At 36.3% G+C, this 25,423-nt stretch overlaps 1 protein-coding gene across 4 annotated transcripts in view; it reads right to left on the bottom strand.

The window, feature by feature from the left end:
* Window positions 1-25,423, bottom strand: part of KLF12 (KLF transcription factor 12) — a 478,511-nt gene that overhangs the window by 143,730 nt on the left and 309,358 nt on the right. For all 4 annotated transcript variants that reach the window (XM_057532951.1, XM_007186207.3, XM_007186206.3 and 1 more), the window contains exon 4: window positions 15,296-15,842. In XM_057532951.1, the coding sequence (XP_057388934.1) occupies window positions 15,296-15,842 (547 nt within the window). The remainder of the gene's footprint in view (window positions 1-15,295; window positions 15,843-25,423) is intronic.

The raw sequence follows: 25,423 nt of genomic DNA, 5'->3' as shown, positions 1-25,423 counted from the left end.
TGAAGTCACGACCACCCTCTTCCAACCCCCCAGCTTCGTGCTCCTTTATGATATATCACTGTGAGTCTACACTTATCTGTATTACAGCACTTGTCTCACTATATTTGTCTCCTTCATCCACTTGACTATGCACTTCTTGTGGGCATTGTCTGTGCATTGAACTTGTGGCTGAATCATAAATGTGCATTAATCAAATGAGTAAGTGAACGGAAAGGAATACATTGGATAATTCCTGGGTAAGGCAAAAGTGTAAATAAATAAGAATTAAATATTTTTTTAAAATTTTAATCTGGTAGTTCAAATTTATTTAGTTTTGGTAAAAGAATAAGAAAGCAAGAAAGAAAATAAATGGTTTTTATACTTATCATATTCATTCAATAATCCATAAATATGAAGACTTTTTCCCCTATTTAAATGGTACAACATAGGGAAAAAAATTCAAGAAGTTTATATAATGAGTCAACTAATTTCATTTAGTTTACAAAGTATTAAATACAACAGTTTCTAGGTGGTATCATTTTATAATATGAATATATATACATACATACGTCTCATGTATTTATATCTATATATACATGCTTAAATAAGGTACAGTTCCAAGCTCTTCTTTGAGTGCATTCTAACATGCCCAGATAAGAGATGACCACTGCACCCTGTACCTTACAAATATGCAAAGCCCCTCTAAATAAACCGCCCACTGGCTGAATAGTAATAACATGGCCAATATTCCTTATGTGGTCTCTGGAATGAGGTATGGAATAAGTAGTGTTAATAAGTAGAGTCTGAGTGTGACAGCTTACTCCTGCTGATTAAGCATAACTCTAGTCTCAGTGTTTACCATAATTAAAAATACAGAGCACGACACTGAAAGATCACTATAAACCATTCAGTGGCTTATCTAGACTTATGAACTGAAAAAGTTGTAACTTTCCTCTTAGATCAGATCATGCAAAATTCTATAGATAAAACTAGTTTAAGTTACAGCTGAAAAAGGGTTTAGTTTTTAAGTGTGAGGGGCTTATTGTGGTGATTAACATGAAAAATGATCTCAACTGGCCAAGGAAGGAAATAAAGGGGTCTGTTAATAAGTTGTCCTACTTGCAAGGTAAATAATGAGGTAATAAATTGGAAGTATATAGTACCTTGATTACTGTTGATCATACCAATGGGCACAACGATGCCAGGAAGCAAGGGCTCACCAGTTAGTGCCCATTTGTTAGATGAGAAATGGGTCATGTTCCATGACAACCATGACTTCGAGAATATGCTGGAAAATATTTAATATCTACTTGCTAGCACGTATCATGATACCAATCAATTTTGGAAAGCATACAAGATATTTTACTCTCTGCTAAACTTCATAAAACAGTAAGAGAACTATTGATACAAAAACATAGAAAAATAGTATATGAGATTCTGAAGAGAAACTGACACAAAAACTGGAAAATGTCAGATCTTACTTTGAAGCTATTCTCTGTAACCAAACACACATTTTATGGAATTTATTTTCCAATTCGAAAGAAGGCATTTTGGAACATCTGCTACATAAGCTAGGATAATTCTAAAGCTGTAACGTTGTAATGATTATTAGTTATTGGCTAGTGCTCAGAATTTTATTGAACTCATTAATCTAAGAAAAATAAATATAATTATAACAATACTAATAAACGCTGGCTGTATCTTTATTTTGTAGTTTCCCCTTGTGTTTTTCAGAAAATAACCACTACCAGAGCGAGGCAAGACAGAACAGTCACAGCTGTGTTGTACATGTCTGTCTAACCAATTCCCTGCTCACGAGAGCTCCAGGCAGGAACCAGATATGTCGAAAAATGACACAGATGTCGATCTCTGAAACTCAGTGAACCACACTTTGACAAAATTGCCCTGCACCTAGGAAATGTTAACCTATAGCTCGAGGCTGTTGTTTTCAATGCTGCGAGATGCTGGAGAAAATGGAAGTACATAATATGGTACCATAATGTCAATATTTAGCAACATGGAATTACCTCATGCAATTCATATACATACTTGATTTTATTTTATTTTTTTTATTTTTATTTTTTTAAGTTTAGGAGTGTATAGCATTGTCTGTTTTTTAATTTTTGTTTTGTTTTTAATTTTTATCTATCTATTTATTTATTTATTTATTGGCTGTGTTGGGTCTTCGTTTCTGTGTGAGGGCTTTCTCTAGTTGTGGCAAGCAGGGGCCACTCTTCATCGCAGTGCGCAGGCCTCTCACCACCGCGGCCTCTCCTGTTGCGGAGCACAGGCTCCAGACGCGCAGGCTCAGTAGTTGTGGCTCACGGGCCTAGTTGCTCCGCGGCATGTGGGATCCTCCCAGACCAGGGCTCGAACCCGTGTCCCCTGCGTTGGCAGGCAGATTCTCAACCACTGTGCCACCAGGGAAGCCCATACTTGATTTTATATATAGATAATTTCATATGTAACATTTTACACCTTGACAAAAATAAAATGATTTAAAAATACAATGTACCTAATTTGAAAAAATATGAAATTGGGCTATTTAATATTGACAAATTCTCCAGATAACTAAGGCATGCCTTTTTAATTATGGCAAAGTATGGCAAAAGTATTAAAAAGTTGTGATTTTATTCAAGCAAGGCTCTATCACTAATAAGCTGTGACCTTATAAGAAGTAGAGGAAGGTACATGAGTCTCAGTTTTCTTATCTGTAAAAGACAGGCAATAATACCTCTACACTGGTTATACTGTAAGACTTAAAGATGATTGATGTCTGTAAAGCACAAAGAACATATAAGCGTTCAATAAAGGTTAATTATTTAAATGATTTTTAGTAAATACAAGAATTATTACATACTTTGTCTCCTACTTCAAATAGACTAACCATAAGTCAGCATTTCCTTCATTACTAATGGTCATTATTTCAAAAGCAATTATTATGCTGTAATAAAGTATTACCTCCAAGAACTAAAGAGCTGTGTAAGCTTATTTACTGCAATCCCGAAAGACCTTGCTGTGATTTTTCAAGTTCTTATCTTAATAATAATTTTGACACCTCCTTTGTTAGTTGCCACTCTTTTGCCCTTAGTCCACCTACAGATGAAGGGAATTTCCTATTTGGACAGGGGGGTTGGCAGATGAGAATCTCAGAGGGTTTCGAGCATCTGTAGATTGGTAATGCAAAATCAGTAACTTCTTTTCCTAAGGAAAACTACAGAAAGTGAAATGCTACAGTTTTTGTGGCTATTGGGAATACATAAAAAAATCTATTGAGACAACATTTCAGGGGACATGAGTTATAAAAATAAAAATTGAGAAATATACCTCTCCTATATTTTTCTTTTGCCATTTTTATTCACTATTTCCTCTCTACACACAGCAGAGTCATATTCACAAAGGATGTAAGAAGTACATCTAAACTAAGAGTTAAAAGCCTTTCTCTTTCAGAGAAGGAGAATCTCAGGTCCTCCCCTATAAGTAATTCATAGTATATTCACGTATGCAATGTATATGTTATACCCTATGCCGTGTGTGTGTGTGTGTGTGTGTGTGTGCGCGCGCGCGCCTTATAGCCTAAGATTCAGTAAAGCTCCACTATTCTTCATTCTTTTTTTTTTTAAGGATTTTCTTTTTAATTAATTAATTAATTTATTTTTGTCTGTATTGGGTCTTTGGTTCGTGCGAGGGCTTTCTCCAGTTGCGGCAAGCGGGGGCCACTCTTCATCGCGGTGCGGGGACCGCTCTTCATCGCGGTGCGCGGGCCTTTCTCCATCGCGGCCCCTCCCGTTGCGGGGCACAGGCTCCAGACGCGCAGGCTCAGCAATTGTGGCTCACGGGCCCAGCTGCTCCGTGGCATGTGGGATCTTCCCAGACCAGGGCTCGAACCCGTGTCCCCTGCATTAGCAGGCAGATTCTCAACCACTGCGCCACCAGGGAAGCCCTATTCTTCATTCTTTACGTACCCTTCATTCTCTGTCCTCATTGTTCACTCTTTTCCTTGGCTGGAATACTTCTGCCTACTCCAAGTAGCAAAGCCTTATGCTTCTTTAACTTTCACGTCAAATGCTACCTACTTTACCTTTATTATAACATATGACTTCCTCCAGAGTCTAATTCATGTTCTTTGCAGATTTACAACCTAAGTCTCTGGAGGGTTTCCTCTGTTTTACAGGGCTCTGTGTTTATAGAGGACTGACGAAACATCTACTCCTAACAAAGGCCACACCAGAGATGATTAGGGAGCTCTTGGATTCAGCACAGATGAGACAAAAATGCAATCATGAAATTGACAATTCCTTCTAAACGCAGAACATTTGAAGCAATTCAGCAAAGCTGTTTTAGATTTGTGCTTGGGTTTGCTTAATATATCTTTAAAATTAGAGATTGGTGGAAAGAAATGAAATCTTTGTTTTATGGCTGCAACCAACGGGCCCCACCATGGTAAAAATGTCATTTATTCTTTCTCACAAAGAGACATTCGGTGCATAGTGCAAATAAAAGTAGCATTTTCCTTCTACTTAAGGTTTGGTAGATGAAACTTATGCTTTTAAAATGCACTGCAAACACCAAAAACTGATTGTACCGTTATCAGCTTTTAAATCAAAACAGCTTGCTATCTGGTAAGGACAGGAGAACTGGTTGATTTATTTCATAAAACTTCATGTACAAAGAGACAGTGTCTATGAACCTCATGGAGAGAATATAGAGTCTGGAGGGGTAATTTTTATTACAATTTATAGTGGGATTATCCATACTCCACAGTTTTCAGATTTTATTGAGATTTTAATGGTACTGTGATGCTGACACAGTTAACTGCAATGGGATAGGAGGTGTAATTTGTTTCACCCTGACTGGGAAATGAAATTGGCATTACTATTACATAAGAAACCTCACAGACTCTATTAATTGCCTAGATCCAATCAAAGCCATTATTTATCCTAGTTTCACAGGTAAACTATTTTACCTGAGAGTAAAACAATAAATAAGAACTGGCTGTAATTTTCATACAGCAATATCTTTTCATTAAGACTGTTCAGAAGCCATAAGAATATGTCTCACCCACAGGGGTTCAACTCCAGAAAACATTAAAACCTAAATCATATCAAGCATCTATAATGTACCACCAAATATTATTCTTCAATATTAAATGCAATGAAATAAAACAAACCTGGGAAACAGAAGAAACAATATACTCAAAAACACCAGGGAATTACAGATGGCCCACTGACATAAGAGAGTAACAGCTCTGGGAATGATATTCATTCATTCTGCAAACATTTATTGTTCATTGTGTGCCAGACACTGGACAAAGCAGTAAGGCCATGATATAGATACCATTATAATAAAGTTTTATATTATATATAATATATTTGAGCCAAATATATCGAGCCAAGAGAATATATTTTACATATATGTATATCTATGTGTAGGTGTATATGTATGGCATAAATTGTAATACAATTTGGTATGTGTCTTTCTAGAAAAGAAGGCATCTGAACCAGGTCTTTTTCCAGAGAAAGAAAAGGCCGTCCAGGAAAAGGAAACTACATGGATAAAGGGAGAGTTGTCATCATGAAAATCCATGGAAATGCTGGCTGAGACATGAGACATATTCAGTGGAATGGCAACAGCCTGGTGGGGAGGGGTGGTAGGATCCACACTGTGGGGATATGAGGAACCCTGCTGGTTTCCACTTTATGTTGTTGCTTCTTCTACCTCACCATACAGGGAAGGGTTCCTTTTATGTTTAGAGTTTAGGACTAGAGACCAGCACCGGCCATGGCATTCTAACTGAGCACCTCATATAAAACACTGCACCTACATTAATTAATTCATTTGTTCATTCACTAAGTATTTATTGAACATTGACTAGTGTCAGGCACAACGCAATGTGTTGCAAAAATTGTAGCTAATGAGGCCCAGATGGATTTTGGGAGATGTCAGCCTATTTTATCCTGTGAGTGAGGATTTATAATAATATATACTGCATTACATAAGCAACTACAGTTTTTGTCAACAGAAAAGTTTATTCTTATTGTAGGTCACCCCAGTCCCACTAGGTCTTTCTCGCACTGAGAAACTGAGAAACCCATATACCATGGGAATATCTTTCGAATTCTACTCTGTTTCTACTGAGCTTTTCCTAAGTCCCTAGCTGTTGAGAAGGCGGTTCTCTGATGAATTCTCCAAGGGCTACTCCCAGTTATCAGTTTCACCAAATTCTCCTATTTTCTGTCTTCCTGCAGTCCTGCCGTCCCAGACATAACTCTCTTTTTATTTTTTCTCTATGACATTCAATAAAACTTAATAGTTCAAAAGTCGGCATATACGTGTGTCCACTAACCCAACAAACACAATGCATAGTTACAAAAAGAACTAAGCACAGATACATAGAAAGTAGCATTTTATTTCTACTAAACAGAAGTCACATACAAATGTGCAGGATGGGAAGCAGGACAAGTGAGTAGAAGGGATGCTTCTTAAAACAAAGTAGATAAGTTAGGTTTCAAATTCATGTTCAAGTTTCACTTTAAAAGAGCATATTCACTGCACTCCCTGACAACCCTAAACCAGCTGGGAAAACCCGAGAGCAATCATTGAAGAAATAACTTGATTCCGTAGAGGTCCTCCAACTCTTTCCGTTCACATTATTTTAAAATTCCACCACTAGATGGCAGTACAAAGGCTATCATTTTCAATATAGGTTGCTTAGTTCCATAATACATCACTTCTGGGATAGGTGATTTGGTTACATATAGAAGAGAAAGAAGAATCAAGCTTCAAGAAAAGGTAGAATGGTGAAGGGTGGAGGGAGATGGAGAAGGACACCTGGGAGAAGAAAGAAGACAGAAAGGGAGGGGAGATGGGAGAGTGCGAGGGTAGAGAAAAGAAGGTGGAATCAAGAAGGGTATTCGAGAGGGAGATGGAAAAAAAGAGAAAGGAGGAGGGAAGAATCTGAATTAAGGGTGACGGAACTCCATGCAGTCTCGTTCAAACTTTTTAGACAGCAACTACAGTAAGAAATACGTATTTCAGTATGACTCAGTACACAGACAGTATACAGACACACACAGTACTGCATTTGCATGTATGGAAGTAAAAGTTTCATGATATAATACTTATTTGGGTGATACTCCCATATTTCTTAATCAATTCCATCCTATTTAATTTCTTTAAAATGCTGATTATAAGCTAATAAACTGATTTCAAGATTCATCAACAGGAAAACGACTCACAGTGTGAACAGTATCATTTTAGTGTATTGTACAATAAAAAGCAGGCTTTTAAGAGAAGTTATTTTAAAAATCGCCATAGTGACATTTCTGGTCATATAACCTGTCCATAAAACATTTGTTGATAAAATGAAGAAAAACGATGGTGAAGACGCCTGGTCATGAAAAACACATACAACTGGCCAATGATCAAAGTAGCATTCTCCCCACATGAAGGTGGCTGGAGGAAAGATGGAGTACGTGATGATTATTCTGTAAATTGGTAGCTCTTCTTTTATTTATTAGAAAGAAAGACAAATATCAATTTGTTCTTTTCTAAAGAACACAAAGTGGAAGAACAGTTAATCAAATTCTCCATTAACAATGGAGAACGGGCAGAGAGAAGGGGCTGAGAAAACAGTAACAGAGCTTGGAATAGAAAAAGAATTATTGTTGAGGGAGTGAGAAAAAATCGGGAGACAGAAACCACAGCCAGAGGGTTATAAATAATTAAAAAGCCAATTTAAAACAGTGCTGGCAAGGATTCTAAGACCAAGTTTCCCTTTTGGATCTTATATTCTTCCTTCTTTCATTTGCTCTTTCCAGGTCTTAAGAGTCACTAGGTAAAATGCCCATTTGCAAAAAATAGCTATATCTATATAGATATATCCAGATAAGGATAGATATCTATATCTCTCTATATATAGATATATCCATCCAATAACCAAAGGTTTTTTGCAATGAGTATATAAGTCCAAACATCATCAAAAGAATCCTATAAATATCTGCAATCTGATATGTAAAATAAGAATTTCCTTGCAGCATAACAGCACCTGTACTATTTGAAATTAGAAGCTTTATATTTAAATAGAACATGACTTCAGGAGAGAAAAAACTTGTTCTTAAAAAAGGAAACTATAGAGGAAAGGAAAGATATTATATTTCAAGATCCAGTATGTTAATGTTCAATGTGTTAAATATTATCAGAGAAAACTTTTCAAGTGTGGTGAAAAATGAATATAGAGACTAACCTTAGACTAAATTCTAGTAATATATCACATTTAAGCATCTATCTATTTAAATATAAATTAGACCACTTTATCATAGGAGGCACTTGACCTAACAAATTAAAATGGTATGCTAGGTAACACTTTATAACAGAATGGACACAAATTCCACTTTGGGAACCCCTTGCTTTAGCTACTTTATCTATTGAATGGGTTTGTCTCCTGTCTATTATCTTTGCTTCCTTACATAATATCTATCTCTGAATGAAGTATCACCTCTCTCTTAATGTGGATCCCCTCTGCAGGCCATACTTTTTTCTCTTCTTTTCCCCTTTGTAATTTTATTTACTATTTAACTGTGCGGGGGAAAAGCCAAACTCATTCCTTGACATTTTACAGTTTACATTTACAGTTTTCTCTTTTCTGCTAATTCTCTTAGAACAGTACATACAATTTCTGTCTCCTCTCTCAAGACAGTTATTATCATCAAATTTTAGACCTAACCCAGTCTATGCCAGAAAAAACAGAGGAGTCGACAGATTGTGGGTATTTCAGATAAACAAGAGCATATAAGAAGCCATTTTTTTGATGGAATCCATTCAACTTCCTATGGGCGCCCGGAAGTGAAAAAATACAGATAAGTTTCTACTCCTTGTTGAAAATCAGGTAAAAAAAACAACAAATGACCAACGTATCTATATAAAATATTCTGACCTCCTATTTAAAATTCAGTTTTTCTTAAATATTGGCTGCCTTTCTCACTATTTGACATGTTCCTGTCTTATAATGACAGTAATAAAACACTCAAGTCCTATCAAAGTCTAAATTCAAGAATAATAAGCCAAAAGTCAGCAACCGTTCAGTCTTGCTTCCCAATAAGCAACATAAAAAAATTAACAATAAAAGATTGAGTAACTAGATGGTTTGTCAATAAACATTAAATTCAGATTTAAAATAGGAATCTGTATCTAGTAGTTATCATACTTAATTAAGCATAAGTAGAAGAATACATTTACCAAAGGAAGCTGTGGTAGGTCAATCACTCAAGAAGCCAAGACAACCATATACATGAGCATAAGTCAGCTGCCCTGGACTATTCTGGTCCTATGGACAGATGATACCAGGAATCCATTGAATGGTGAACTAAAAGAGGACAGTCATGTGTAAGGTAGACAGGAGAAGCAAGTCTGTGACAAAATGAACCTGGACCTGAAATGAGATACCACAAACATCAACACTGGGAAAGCTGACAGTGAAGAAAACTGGCGACACAAAGAGATCTGAAATGGAGAGTTTCATGGGAGCAACACTCCAGTTGCATTAGATGGTCAGGAGCTACAGTCATAACCTCCAACCAGCTCTGCAGCAATCACTGCAATGACCAGATTTCCCTTCACAAGTATAAATGGCCTAGGACTAAAAATACACTTGTGGCTTCTTTCTGTGGGCTGCTGAGAAAAGCAAAAGCCTGTAGGAAGAAATAGGGTTTGAGTATTTCAGATTTGCTCACAGCCACAGCCCTTTGAAATTCCTGAACCAGTGCTATGGGAATAAGGTATAGTTTTGGAAGATTCCTCACTTCATCTAAAAATAATAGAAAAATAACACGCTTTCATTAAGGGAGATGACGAAAGAAATGACATGCCCAAATGGCTGCTGGTTTCTTAACAGCAGTAACAACAGGCTCTAGTCAGACATCTGGGGGAAAAAGTACTTTAAACTCAAGGATCTTATCCTATAAATATTTGAAGTCAGGAATAATGCACTTATGACCCATAATGAGTTATTTTTCAAGTATGACACCATTATAATAAAAAGTCTTGATGCAAGAAATATGTTTTGCAAAACTTCTGGTAGGGTTGCATTTTCAGGAAAAAGAATGTGGTTGCACAGGAAACGAGCTGAGCTTTTTCTGCTGGGCAATCTCCTTTTTTACAGCCACGGGGACATCCAGTGGGTTTGGGTGGCTAAGGAGAAGACAATATGGGGAAAGGGGGAGAAGACAGACCAACAGACCATCTATATAACGTAGCAAAGAAGGATGCAATAGTGGTCAGGGAAGAAAACTGGGCAACAGTGAAATACCCAGCTGACTTTTCAGTTCTGGCTGTTTCAAAGCCATCGGTCAATCACCCCTTTGCTTGAGCCTCATTCCTGGGCATCAAGGTGATATCACCTGTTCCTTTAGCTCCATGGAGAAAGGACTAACTCACATATGGGAGGGAGAAAGTAAATCCTTTTTTTTTTTTTTTTTTAGCTCTTTAGTTGGATGGTCACAGACTGGCTACGGCCTTGCTCTTTAAGTGTTCTGCGTTTCTGAAATGTAATATCTATTAATATTCAATTATACAAATGTCTTTAAACAACAAATTATTTGGGGGTTACCTTTTTCTTTGAATTATTCTGTACATTCCAGTATGTGGTGAATGAGAAATGTTTGATCTTATATTCATATTAATGCTGGTATCGTTTTTATAATTCTCAGTGGAACCCACATTTTGCTGAACTCCTGTTTGCTTTTCATTGTCAATCCTAGATCATTATCTGCTGTTTTTTGCATTTTCTTTCCTTTTCCATTATGTATCTTTTTTCCTAAAACTTGTGTCAATCTAATAAATTGTCTTTAGAATTTGGGTTAATTACTGCAAGATGCAGGTTACTTCCACAAAATTATATAAGCAACTAATGTGCAATTAACAATTTTGCTTCTGTAATTCTTCCCTCTCTAGAATTACCCATTTTCAACTGTCTACTGGATTATTCTTGACAGAATACAAATATGCTATACTTTCTGCCTCTTTTAAAATTCCTCCCTTGAGAGCGTAAATGCCTCTCCAGCTATCATGCCATTTCTCCAAAACTCTTCCAGCAAAACTACTCCAAAGAGTTGTCTAGACTTTGTCACCCCTGCCTCACGTCCCATCTGAACATGAACTCACTTCAGTCCGCCCTTTGTCCCCACCACTCCACTGACACAGTGTCACCAGTAAACTCCATCCTCCCGAAATGCTCCATTCTTAGTCCTTATTTGGCCCCTTAGAAGCTTTTGATACATTTGATGAGTCCCTCCGTGAAACGCTCTCTTCACTTGCATTCTCTTAAACACTCTTTCCCTCACCTTATCAGTGAATCAAAAGGAAGGAAGGAAAAGAGAACCATATAAGTGCCTACTTTTCCATCAAGGCAATAACAAACAAAGAACAACTTTGCCTGTGATTTGTTTTGACCTTCTATGCTTCCTGCTGCTAAATATCTGTAAAAACTAATGAAAATCTCTGGGGAAATCTACCAAAAACTTCCCCAGGCTGAACTGAAATTCCTTTACAAGGTCAAATCATCCCTTTAGGGTCTTGTTTATAAATAACAGGTCTCAGGTTCCGCGGAGAGCCTTCTACCCCCCAGCACTATCACTTCGAGGGGCTAACTGCTACTCTGTCCTGCATCAAGCAGAAAAATGTCCTCCTCTGGAGACCTTCTCTGACAGCACCCCTCTGATGGCTCTAGTCTGCACTGTGTTTACTGTGCCTTCCAGAACATCATGCCATTTTCCTTCATATCACAGATTACATTCAAGACCCAACTGAGATCTGTTGGTGCCCTGGGCTAGCTGACGACTTGCCATTCCTTTAGACCATATTCCATAAATACTGGATAGGCTGGAGTTCTCTCCTCATTAGAATGCTTTTTCACATCCGAGCATACCGTGCGGAAGTTCCAGCCCACCACGCTCCCAAGCCCCGAACACCCCTTTCTGAGCATCTCAGCAAAAACATTTTTTCCAACCACATACAACACCCTGTATGAAAATACTTCTGTCATATACAACTTTCTCTCTCTGCAGTTATAATTAAACTCTTTGCCCTAGGCACATCCATGGCTGGTCTACATTTTAACCCAACTCTGTCCACAGTTATCAGTTAACTGTACGATTTTTCTGTTTGATGTCAAAATCTCCCAGTAGACTACAAGCACTCAGATAGAAACAGCATCTGTTTTGCTCAACACTATGTCTCTGGTGCCAATAAAATACCTGATCCATAAGGGATGCTCAATAAATACGTGAATGGACAAATGACTCAATTCATGTTATTTTAGATACAGATGTATTCATTCACAGTCCCTTGTGTAGTGTCCTGTAAGGTAATCTATTTCTCTACCACAGACCAGATATGTTATACCAACTTTAAAGGTAATTAGCTAGTACAATCACCTACATTTATAAGAGTTTTGTATTTTTATTAGTAGCATTTTGAAAAAACAACTCCCCTATTGTATTTTCTTTTGCTCATCCATACCAGATATACAAGTCCTATCTGAGAATGGAAATAGGGCTCCCTTTATCACCCAGCCATTGCATTGCTGGCCCAGTGCCCAGTGCATATGTGCAAAATAAAGACGTGAGGAATCACTGAAATGCCCTCTCCTTTATTCATTCTGTGAGGTAGGCAGGCCTCCTCCACTAGACAATTTTACCATCATCTAATTAATCAATTAAACAATAAAAAAACTTATAAAATGCTGTAGCAATATTTGTAGAACGTGGGGATTATAAAAACTTAATATAAACTAATAAACATAGAAAGTATGGGATTTTCCAGACAATTTCTCATCCTAAACTCTCATCCCTTATAATTTGTTGTAACAGCTTTGAGAAGCATTTCTATACCAACTTCTTGGAAGCAGTTTTTCACTTTTAAATTCAAGAAGTCTTTTTTCCTCCAACTTTCTGTTTTTATAAGACAGAGAAAAAATTTCTGAACATTATTGCTTCAGGTATTTTTTGGGGGGGGATATAATAATGATAAATAACTGCAAACATTTATTGATAGTTGATCAGTGCTAGACATTTACACATAAGCTCTTACTTTATCTTCCCAATAATCTTCCAAGATATATACTGTTATTCCCATTTTATCACTGAAGAAAATGAAGATTAGTGAAATTAAATAACTTTGCCCAGTTACTGCCCAGTCCAAAGCTGGAAGTGAGGGAACTAGGATTCGAACCCATACAACCTTGACCCCAAATCTCATGCTGTTAACATTCACGTTATAGTTCAGTGTGTTTATGGTTATATAAATGTTTACTCTTGACATGAGGAAACTACTGAATAGAAAACACTGCATGAAACTAACAAATATACTCATGTAGAGAACAAATTACAGCATGAGTCTTACTTAACACAGTTCTTCTGCAAAGATAAATTTTCCAGAAAATTAAATTTTAGCAGTAAACTTTAAATAAAAGTAATCTCTCCCATAAAATAATGGCAAATAAGAGAGATATCTCTTTTGTCTCCTTCATTAGAGCATGAAAATTGTAAAAACAGGTCATGAGCAGTGTTAAAATCCTTATCAATCACCTTCACAATAAAAGCAATATTTTTCATAAGTGTTATTGCAAAAAGATTGGGTTCTGTGGTGTACACACATACACATATATAATGTAATACACGAGGTTATAATTTTTCTAGTTGTTAATTCCTAATTCTTAAAAAATTTAAAGCACATCTGTAAATTATAAAAGAAAATAAATACCTAATGTGGCCTTTAGTTATGTTATTATTATTCAAATCAATTAGCTCATTTGGATCAGAAGTATTAGTAATATCAAAGAAGGTTTGACTCAAGAAAAATCTATGTAAAGACTCACTTCTTTTTCTTCTACCTGCTCACAAAGATGGTGGTGGGACTACTTCCTGGCCTTTGCCCATAAAAGCACCAAAAAAAAAAAAGAAAAAAAAAAAGAAAAAAAAAGGTTGTCAGGTAAGCAGAGCGTCTGGATCTCAAGTTTGCAGTTTAAACCTCTGACTGCTGTAAAGCACAAGATTTTTCACGTGGTAAAACTGGGAAGATGAAATTTGTCATGTGCTATGAAGAAACTCACAGCAGATAAAATAGTAACTTGCAAAAGATGAATGCACAATTTTGTAATGTATGTTTGCAAAAATTTCTCCAAGTTCACGACCAAATGTTATTCCTATGCACTGAATCCTACCTTATACAAGAACCAAAACAACTATGTTTACTAGTATTTTACACGAAGGCAGTGTTTTATGTATTCACCCATCATATTTTAATTATGGGCCTCGGAAGTAATATGGTATCAAAGCAAAAAGTAATGCAATCTAGGTCTTAATCCATCGTCATTTCTAGGCTCTGAAGACAAAATACACACATATGAGTTGATAATTATAGGCATTTTACATCTCTATAGAAGGGTGGCTTATGTTTTTAGATTCATAGAAAGGGAAGAAAAATCAACACCATGATATTATTACAATTCCTTCTATTTAAAAATGAAGCAAAAAGAACTTAGAAGAAGAAAAATAACTTCATGATCAGCTGTCTATCATATATAATTAACTTGGTATTATTATATACAGTCATGTAACAAAGTATCTTTCTGCCTTCTAACCCCCAGAAGGAAATATTAATACTGCATTTTGAATGATTTCTATCATATGGAGGCTTCCGCTATTTAAAATAATAACTTAGACTTGTATGAAGATAAGAACTCAAACTACATAACACATTTGTAGCCAAACACCTAACTTTAGAATTACTTTAATGGCAACTTAATTTACAAATTACTCAAAAGTGAATGATCGATCAGGTTCCAACCACTGGAACTTCATGGAATTTTATATTATTGCCAGACAAGTTAAGTTCCAGTCTGAACAACTGAAAGAAGAAACATCCTGACACACTTTTTAAAAATTTCACAGTGGTTAACTTCTACGAGGGATTTACACATTTACATCTCACAAGCAGTTACGCTGACTATAGACTGAACTTTCTATCTGAGCACTTGAAGGTAAAAATATTTTGCAAATTTAGGTATTTGAATTCTGACATTAAATGACTTGATATATAGAAATATGGACTAAGTAATACTGAAGCATATACCTATATAAATATGAGGTTATTTTCTACTAAACTGTGCTCTACTCAGCAGTGGATCTGCTGGCTCCTCTGTGCCGTTCTGCACAGAACTTCCTTGGATGTAGTGTGTTTGCCTACGACTTAGGGTCCGCTCACTGAATAAATGAAGAGTTACTGCTGAAACAAATCAAGGCTTGCTTGTGTCTCTTACCTTTGCCATGGCTTCTCCCATCCTCCAAAAGTGGTACGACGATAGTGTTGTTCACATTTCCAGGTGACCGCACAGCTGTGTAGACAACAGGCACCGACTGGACCACCACGGGGATGCGGTGAACGTGACTCAGTTTGTTAGACTGTAAATTCATGGGACTTGAAGGTGGAACGGGATGGATAATGTGCAAAAACTGCTGGCCTCCCACACCAGAGGCAGAGGCAACAAGGGGCCCTGGAGTTAATACCGTTGACGAAGATGATGCTGAAGATACTGATGTTATAACAGTTGGGGATGAGGCTGGACGACTAGAAGACGACGAAGAGGTTGAAGTTGAAGACGGGGAGGAGGCGGACGCTGTCATGGAAACGGGGGAGGAGGAAACGGCTGTGGGGGACGTCCTGGCTTTGTTGATGGACAAGTCCACTGGCTCAGTTTGTGTCTGGAAGTGATCTACGCATAACGGGTCCTCCGGGGGTTCCCCTTTCACATTATTTAGCAACAGGGGAACAGCTTCCATATCGGGGTAGTTGTGGACGTTTGGAGACTGTGGGGAGAAAAATAGAGTTATGATTGATGACGTGAATGTTTTTTACTTTTTCTCTTATTGCTACAGAACATTAATTCGCTCTCCAAATATCTGAAGAACCGCTTAGACAGTCGTCATAATTAAAGTGGAGAGTACAAAAGCACAACAGAGTAAGACGACTGGGAGAGCAACAGACATCATTGTCAAAATCCAGGGAAATACACTACGGAGGAGAAAAGAAGACACAGGAACCTAAAAATGAACAGCGATTTTACATAAAATCTCTGAAAGACCCGTTCAGAATGCAAAATATTATCTTCTTAAGACAGCATAAATACAACCTCTTCAATTAAAAACATTCGCTCTGTGTGTCTGACCCATCACTGCACTTAAGAGTCTCAGTTTCCTTGGTTATAAACTAATGGGAATTTTGATTAGATAAGCTTAAGTAGCCTTTCCAGCTCTAAAATTCTACAATTTCATGATTCTAACCCTTTACTCAACACTCTAATAAATCTGCAGGCGTAATATTACCTGGCAACAACACGGGGGAAACTCACCACGACATTTCAACTTTCATATTTGGTGCAAGAGCCATCGTACCATTCTCATTTTGAGCATTAAAACAGGGCATAAAATTCTCCAACCTCCCACACCTGCTTGCTAAATTATTGAATACAAACCATTTCTAATAACTGGATTATAACTGAGCTCACAGTAATGAAAAAGTTTTTCTCAAAATAATATACAGAAATACTACAACAGACATTTTTAGGAAATAATTTTAGGAAAAGCTTATTCTGTAAATCTTAAGTTACCTATGCTTGTGCTGTGTAATTTAAGACAATGATAATAATTTTGTCCAAGTTTGTTTTCATGCTTTCAAGTTTTAAGGAGCAAAATTTAATAATAAATAATAATAAAGAATCCAAGATTCCACCCAGACTAATGGGCTCAGTGTGTTATTACTGAGCATGAATATAATTTATTTTTATACCTATTCACTCATAAATTCAAGAAATAGTTACTAAATGTCTATTTCCAAGGCCTAAAATGGCCCCCAAATTAGCAGGTGTCCGTCTAGCCTTAACAGAGAGAGTTAGACTACAAAAGATTATTTTTGGTTATATCTAATTTGACCAGGCTAACGTAGACATTATTGTTCTATTATATGAAGACCAAAACTTTTTTTTTTCAGCTTCACTATGGTATGAGAACAACAATGCCTAAAATTATATTAAATTGGTTCATTTCATTCTTTGTTTAATAAAAGATTTTGGTTTGCTAGTCCCCTCAAAGCTTGAGCATACACTTAAAGGAACAAAACATGCTTCTTCAAATCTTTCTTTATAGAATATAAATTAAAGCTCCATTCAGAAAATACAATAGTGCAAGGGCATTTTATTTAGCAACAATGAGAAAAGAAAGAAAATAAGCTAAACAATGGTACCAGATCAACTAAACAGGAAAATGGGTTGATATTTTATTGTTTGTTTTGTTTTTTTTTTTTGCTTCTAGGCTAACATGGTTACTTACCCACCAAAAGAAAAGAATTAGAAAATATCAAAATGAAGCAGCCAAAATATCTACTGCATAAAATTCTAAATGACAAGATTTCATTTCATGTGCTGAAATTGAGAAATAAGAATTTAGATATTCTCAGATATTAAGAAACAAAAGAAAAGAAACACCATAAACAGAGCAACTTTTATAAAAAGCTATTAGCATTATCTACTCTTCTAACTAGAACACTATTTCAGTCTGTACTCAGTATTATCATTTAATTTCTCTGTAGAACAATGCAGGATGTTTCTTATTAGTATGTCATACCCACATAGAAATTCTTTGTTGAGGCTGCTTTCATAAAATATCCCAGTTGGTTTGTCATTAAAATTATAAAATATGTCATTAAGCACAAATTATCATAGTTTGCTTTCAAATATAGCCTTGATTAATTTCTCTCCAAAATTCTAATTTTGGAAATAGTGACTATTTCCATCACGAATTTTTTTCTTCCTAATTATACTTAGACACAAGGTTCTAACATAGGTTTATAAACCAAAGGCTGAGGTGCAATTCATCGTTGTAGAAACATTTCATAAAGTAAATGAAAGAGTGCTTGACAATACAGGAGGTAAACATGGAGCTTATTTGTAAATAGATGGCTTCTGAGGCATCAAGCTTCACTGAGCTTTGCAAACTGCTTAAGACTTCTGTAGATTATGAACACGAGTCCATACTTTGTAGGTATCTGCTTAATCCCTCAGTAAAAAAAAATTTTACTCCTTAAGCTGTTTTACAACAATAGAGGAAGAGCACTCTTCTTGTAATTCTGCTGTATATACCAGAAAGCTAGGAAGACCAAATACTAAGAGCCCCTAGGTGCTTTCAAATACTTGAGAACTATATAGCTTTTGCATGAGCTCAAACCAAAATACAGAAAGTGCTCATAAAAATTAGGAAGTATCAACCAAACCTTTGGACAACAGACGTATCTTATTTGGGAACGTTAGACATGTTATGCATGAATTTATAAGTGTAAACATCCCAGACGCACATGCTGGTTCCTATTTCATATGTAGCACTTGAAATGCAGCCAGCATATCCAAAAACAATGCCTCATCAGTATAAAGAGGACAAAACCCTGATCATACCATTCACCCGTTTACAGTGTTGACCTAATATATTCTCATAGCCCATACCAATCACTTCTACTGTGATAATGTGGCCAGTAAACCATCCATAATTCCAGCTTCAAGCTGCACATACGTACACGTAAGACCAGCAATACTGCATAAATATGTTTCCCAAACAGTTGAGGTATACGCGTCCTCCTCCTTTTAGGAAAAAGAAAAGACCTGAAAGGCTTGATCCTGAAATCATTATTAGAATTCATTTCTTGGCTTTTGGAGAGTGGAAAATGGAAACACATTGCTTCCGAGACATGAATCCATAAACGTGTAGCAATGGGAGAGCAGCCAAGAGAGAGAAGGAAAGCTGGGGAAACCACGGGAAAACACCAAACAAGCAGCACTTAGAGCAGTTAGAAATTAAATAAAAGGACTACATAGATTTGAGAAAGTGAGAAAAGATATGGCTATGTTACCAGGAAACAGCCTCTAAGAGGCAGGGACACTGAAAAGACCAGATATCACAAAGAAATGGTTTATGCACAATTAGGACAAGAAAATTTTGTAAAAAAGAACAAAGAAAGGATTTCATACTAAAATTCTGCCCTTGGTCATTAACTACTCAATTCTTGATACAACATTGACGGATGGCTCACAGCAGCATTCGCTAAGCATTGCTGTTGTTTTGTTGTTTGTTTGTTTTAAATAAAAGCCCATCAAGATTTTTGCCTGGGAGCAGTGACTTTAGCTGAATTTCTGCCGTTGATGACCCTGGAGTGGAAAAGATGATCAAACACTTAAACTATATTTAATATTATCAACAGAAACAGAATTCCTTCTAAGGATGTGAAGATTGAAGGGCATGCTGCATTTTTGTCAAAGACAATGAGAGTAATTAATTTCATTTTCCAAGAGATGATATAATATTTCTTGGAGGGGGTCCGCAATAAAGTAATTTTTCAGCCTTTCATACCTTAAGAAATAAATGCATAAACACACACAGAAGTCTGACAAGGTAAATGTAACATTATACTTCATTAAAAAAAGGTGTGTGAAAAACCTAAAGATAAATATAAATAGGATTATACTGCTGCATAATAATATTTCTTCAAAAGTCTGAAGGCCAGTTTGATTCCAAATAATCCACTCAATAAAATATAATGCACAATATTCTAGTGAACGTATTCCCTTCAGTGATCTGGGGATTACATGTGAGCTGGTCTAATGAGATCATCTTTTTCCTGAATAAACGTTTTCAAATGTAACTTCAGCTTTAGGCATTTTGTTGAATAAATGCAAAAATGTATCTAAAACTTTCTCTGTGTGAGTACTCAGAGTGCCTGATGTGTTTCCTACAGTCAGCCATTGCCATCAGCTGAATCTTATAACAGTCCTCAAGTGAATATGGGTTTTTAAGGCTTGTCATGTATTGTGATCACCTGGTAATCTTAAAAGGAGAAAAAAAATATACGGACACCACCTCATCTTTGGAAAGCCCTCCAGAGACTCTTACGTTTGGTTGAGGACCACTTGGGTAATATTCTGCTAAATGTTATCCAAGATTTATAAGCTGTTTCATCTTTAATGGCATCAGGGATTGTTAGAGAACTAGCATAATATTTATGCATATACACACGCGCACACACAGACACACACACAAAAAGGATGTGCCCAACTATCTATCCATCCATCCATCTCTCCATTCATCTATCCATCCAGCCAGCAGGCCAGCAAACAGCATTTAAAGCATAAAAAGATTATGTTTAATTTTATCTTTTCAACTTTATAAAAGTTTTTTGAGAAATCATTTCATGGCAGCGTTTAGAAGATTGTAGAGTGACTTGCCTACTGTTACATAGCTCATGGCTTCACGGTTATAAGAATCCGCTTTATAGCCTGTTATGTGGTTAATATTAGAGACAGAAAATTTGATTTGGACACAAAAGACTTGAATTCATGACCTGCCCTGTTACTTATTAGCTGTACAGTCATGGTATCATCATTAAAATTCTCTAGGTCTGCGTTTAGCCACCTATAAAAGAGTAATATTAATTCCAAACTCACACAATTGTTGTAAAGATTGAATTTAGGTCATTAAGTGCTTTTAAGTAATACTGAGAATTGTGGGACAGAAGCAAATGAGCTTCCCCTTTTAGAGCAAAAATTCCAAACAGAACCTGATCTATTACTATAGCTCCATGAACTCAGCATAAGATATATTCTGAGGCAGGATCACATAATACAGCCCCTGTAGAGGGGCAGTGTTTGCTAAACAACCAAACAGATATATGTTACAGAAGTAAGCTGAACATGCAGAAATATTGTAAGCATTTTCAGGTTCCACATAAAATTTTAAACAAACACATCCTCTCTTAAAATGCACAAGACAGTCATTTGACATTATTCAAATTTTTCTTCTCTATTTTTTTTTTTTAGCTTAATTAGATTGGCCCACAGGATGAGCATGTAATAGGTGACGGAATACATTTTAATTGACTGGTCTGATTTGTTAATTCCACTATATAAATATCACCTATCAATCCATAGTTCAGTTGGTATCCATTATGACAATAATACATAAATATATTAAAATAATTGTTTGGGGATGTTGGCTATTCTTCAACAGTCTTATCATGAGATGAAAATAGTAGAGCTGTATTTGTTTCTTGTGTCTCGGTAGAAATTTAGTTTATGTAAGTTTCACTGACTTGGTGAGTAGTTGAATGTGCACTTTCTATGGGAGGTGCTTAAAGAAACTTACTGTGCACTTCATGTAAAAAAGGGGGGAGCTTCCCTGGTGGCACAGTGGTTGAGAATCTGCCTGCCAATGCAGGGAACACGGGTTCGAGCCCTGGTCTGGGAAGATCCCACATGCCGCGGAGCAACTGGGCCCGTGAGCCACAACTACTGAGCCTGCACGTCTGGAGCCTGTGCTCCGCAACAAGAGAGGCCGCGATAGTGAGAGGCCGGTGCACCGCGATGAAGAGTGGCCCCCGCTTGCCGCAACTAGAGAAAGCCCTCGCACAGAAACGAAGACCCAACACAGCCAAAAATAAATAAATTAATTTAAAAAAAAAGGGAATAAACTATGACTCCATATCCTGTTATCATTGAGCTTTTGTTACACTGCATTATTTTAAATGCAAATACACTTTATTTCAAGGGTAGAATTCCTTTGTACGTGAAATGCACAGTAGGTACATGTCTTAGTTTTCCACATTAGTAAATGAAAATTTAAAACTACGAGCACCATGGTTCAAGCAAGCAACCTGCTCAACTCTGACTGGTCATTTTTGCTCAAAGTGTGAAAGGCACCAAACATCAATTTGTGAAGAAACAAGTACTTCGCTTTCCTCTCTATTGTGTTATTTTACTAAAAACGAAGGCCTATTTTTCAAAATTTGTCTCCCATGGGCCCTGATGGTCATCATTCACCTTTCTTTCAAGCCTAGTGATTTTTCTTCCTTATTCTTCATGTTAAGAGCAAACTCTTAACTACAATTGCTGTAAAAGTGTGAATTTGTAAACCTGACCAAGAAAAAAATTAAAGCAAAGTATACTCACAAAAGGAAAAACAAATTATAATTTTTCTAAAAGTACGGATGAGAGAATAAAAGGCAACAAGTAGAAATATCCTACGTTTAAAATCTGGAACTTGGTTTCAAAAGTACTGAATGAGTTAAAGAGGAAGATATTTCAATGAATATTTAATTCAACTGCTTTATCTCAATCTCTCAAATGCTGGTTTAAGAAATAATTGATTCCTTAAGAAAATTCAGAACATATGCATAACATAATGGACTCTTTGTGCTTTTACATTTATGTTTTTATGCTTTCACATTCAAATTGAAAATGCCAGCCTTCTAAAAGGATTCAATACAGGCATTTAAATTTATCCTAAATTTTCCTTATTTCCTAGTTATTATATTTTTCCATGACCTATTTATTTCCCAGGGCTTTCATGAATCATATTATTTACCCAAAGCAATCAATTTATGTTAACAGTTGACTGCACATCTGAAATTCTGGTTTGGCACTTACGTGTTGTAAAGTTAGGGTCATACCTGAGGTGGGGAGGATTCTCCTACAGGGTGGTAGAGGACAGAGGCATTTCTATTTGTGCATTTAAAAAATTAATAGAAGACATTCCTAACCAACGAAAAGACTAACAAACTCGTTTGAACATGGATATAATGTGTTACATGTAAATTAATATTGTGTTCTACCACATAACGTAATCATTGAAGACTCAAACGCATTTGTTAGATGAGAATATTTGTACTCAAGATATTAAGCCACTTAAATCCCATTTACCTGGTCAAATGAGATAAAAAAATAGTGTCACAACAATAAATGTCCAAAACGGAAGTATAAGAAGTTAGTTTTGTTCCTATTTTCTTATAATTACTGTCAAACTGAACTTCACAAAAGCATGCAAATATGTCTTAAAAATAAATTTTATGAATCCAACTATATGACATTTTGGAACAGGCAAAACTATAAAGACAGTAAAAAAAGATCAGTGGAAAAAAAAAAAAACAAAAAAACCCCAAAAAACCACAGTTACAGAAAGATAGACAAGATGAAAAGGCAGAGGGCTATGTACCAGATGAAGGAACAAGAAAAAACCCCAGAAAAACAACTAAATGAAGTGGAGATAGGCAACCTTCCAGAAAAAGAATTCAGAATAATGATAGTGAAGATGATCCAGGACCTCGGAATAAGAATGGAGGCAAAGATTGAGAAGATGCAAGAAATGATTAACAAAGACCTAGAAGAATTAAAGAACAAACAAACAGAGATGACCAATACAATAACTGAAATGAAAACTACACTAGAAGGAATCAATAGCAGAATAACTGAGGCAGAAGAACGGATAAGTGACCTGGAAGACAGAATGGTGGAATTCACTGCTGCGGAACAGACTAAAGAAAAAAGAATGAAATGAAGACAGCCTAAGAGACCTCTGGGACAACATTAAACGCAACAACATTAGCATTATAGGGGTCCCAGAAGGAGAAGAGAGAGAGAAAGGACCAGAGAAAATATTTGAAGAGATTATAGTCGAAAACTTCCCTAACATGGGAAAGGAAATAGCCACCCAAGTCCAGGAAGCGCAGAGAGTCCCATACAGGATAAACCCAAGGAGAAACACACCAAGACACATAGTAATCAAAGAGGCAAAAATTAAAGACAAAGAAAAATTATTGAAAGCAGCAAGGGAAAAACGACAAATAACATACAAGGGAACTCCCATAAGGTTAACAGCTGATTTCTCAGCAGAAACTCTGCAAGCCAGAAGGGAGTGGCATGATATACTTAAAGTGATGAAAGGGAAGAACCTACAACCAAGATGACTCTACCCGGCAAGGATCTCATTTAGATTTGATGGAGAAATCAAAAGCTTTACAGACAAGCAAAAGCTAAGAGAATTCAGCACCACCAAACCACCTCTACAACAAATGCTAAAGGAACTTCTCTAAGTGGGAAGCACAAGAGAAGAAAAGGACCTACAAAAACAAACCCAAAACAATTAAGAAAATGGTCATAGGAACATACCTATCGATAATAACCTTAAACGTGAATGGATTAAATGCCCAAACCAAAAGGCATAGACTGGCTGAATGGATACAAAAACAAGACCCATATATATGCTGTCTACAAGAGACCCACTTTAGACCTAGGGACACATACAGACTGAAAGTGAGGGGATGGAAAAAGATATTCCATGCAAATGGAAATCAAAAGAAAGCTGGAGTAGCTATACTCATATCAGATAAAATAGACTTTAAAATAAAGAATGTTACAAGAGACAAGGAAGGACACTACATAATGATCCAGGGATCAATCCAAGAAGAAGATATAACAATTATAAATATATATGCACCCAACATAGGAGCACCTCAATACATAAGGCAACTGCTAACAGCTCTAAAAGAGGAAACCGACAGTAACACAATAATAGTGGGGGACTTTAATACCTCACTTACACCAATGGACAGATCATTCAAATTGAAAATAAATAAGGAAACAGAGCTTTAAATGACGCAATAGACCAGATAGATTTAATTGATATATATAGGACATTCCATCCAAAAACAGCAGATTACACGTTCTTCTCAAGTGCGCACGGAACATTCTCCAGGATAGATCACATCTTGGGTCACAAATCAAGTCTCAGTAAACTTAAGAAAATTGAAATCATATCAAGCATCTTTTCTGACCACAACGCTATGAGATTAGAAATGAATTACAGGGAAAAGAACGTAAAAAAGACAAACACATGGAGGCTAAACAATACGTTACTAAATAACCAAGAGATCACTGAAGAAATCAAAGAGGAAATAAAAAAAATACCTAGAGACAAATCACAATGAAAACACGACGACCCAAAACCTATGGGATGCAGCAAAAGCAGTTCTAAGAGGGAAGTTTATAGCTATACAAGCCTACCTAAAGAAACAAGAAAAATCTCAAGTAAACAATCTAACCTTACACCTAAAGAAACTAGAGAAAGAAGAACAAAGAAAACCCAAAGTTAGCAGAAGGAAAGAAATCATCAAGATCAGAGCAGAAATAAATGAAATAGAAACAAAGAAAACAATAGCAAAGATCAATAAAACTAAAAGTTGGTTCTTTGAGAAGATAAACAAAATTGATAAGCCATTAGCCAGACTCATCAAGAAAAAGAGGGAGAGGACTCAAATCAATAAAATCAGAAATGAAAAAGGAGAAGTTACAACAGACACCACAGAAATACAAAGCATCCTAAGAGACTACTACAAGCAACTTTATGCCAATAAAATGGACAACCTGGAAGAAATGGACAAATTCTTAGAAAGGTATAACCTTCCAAGACTGAACCAGGAAGAAACAGACAATATGAACAGACCAATCACAAGTAATGAAATTGAAATTGTGATTAAAAATCTTCCAACAAACAAAAGTCCAGGACCAGATGGCTTCACA

The sequence above is a fragment of the Balaenoptera acutorostrata genome, chromosome 18 (assembly GCF_949987535.1).
Source record: "Balaenoptera acutorostrata chromosome 18, mBalAcu1.1, whole genome shotgun sequence".
Taxonomy (NCBI): domain Eukaryota; kingdom Metazoa; phylum Chordata; class Mammalia; order Artiodactyla; family Balaenopteridae; genus Balaenoptera; species Balaenoptera acutorostrata.
This window is presented reverse-complemented; position numbering and strand designations above follow the sequence as displayed.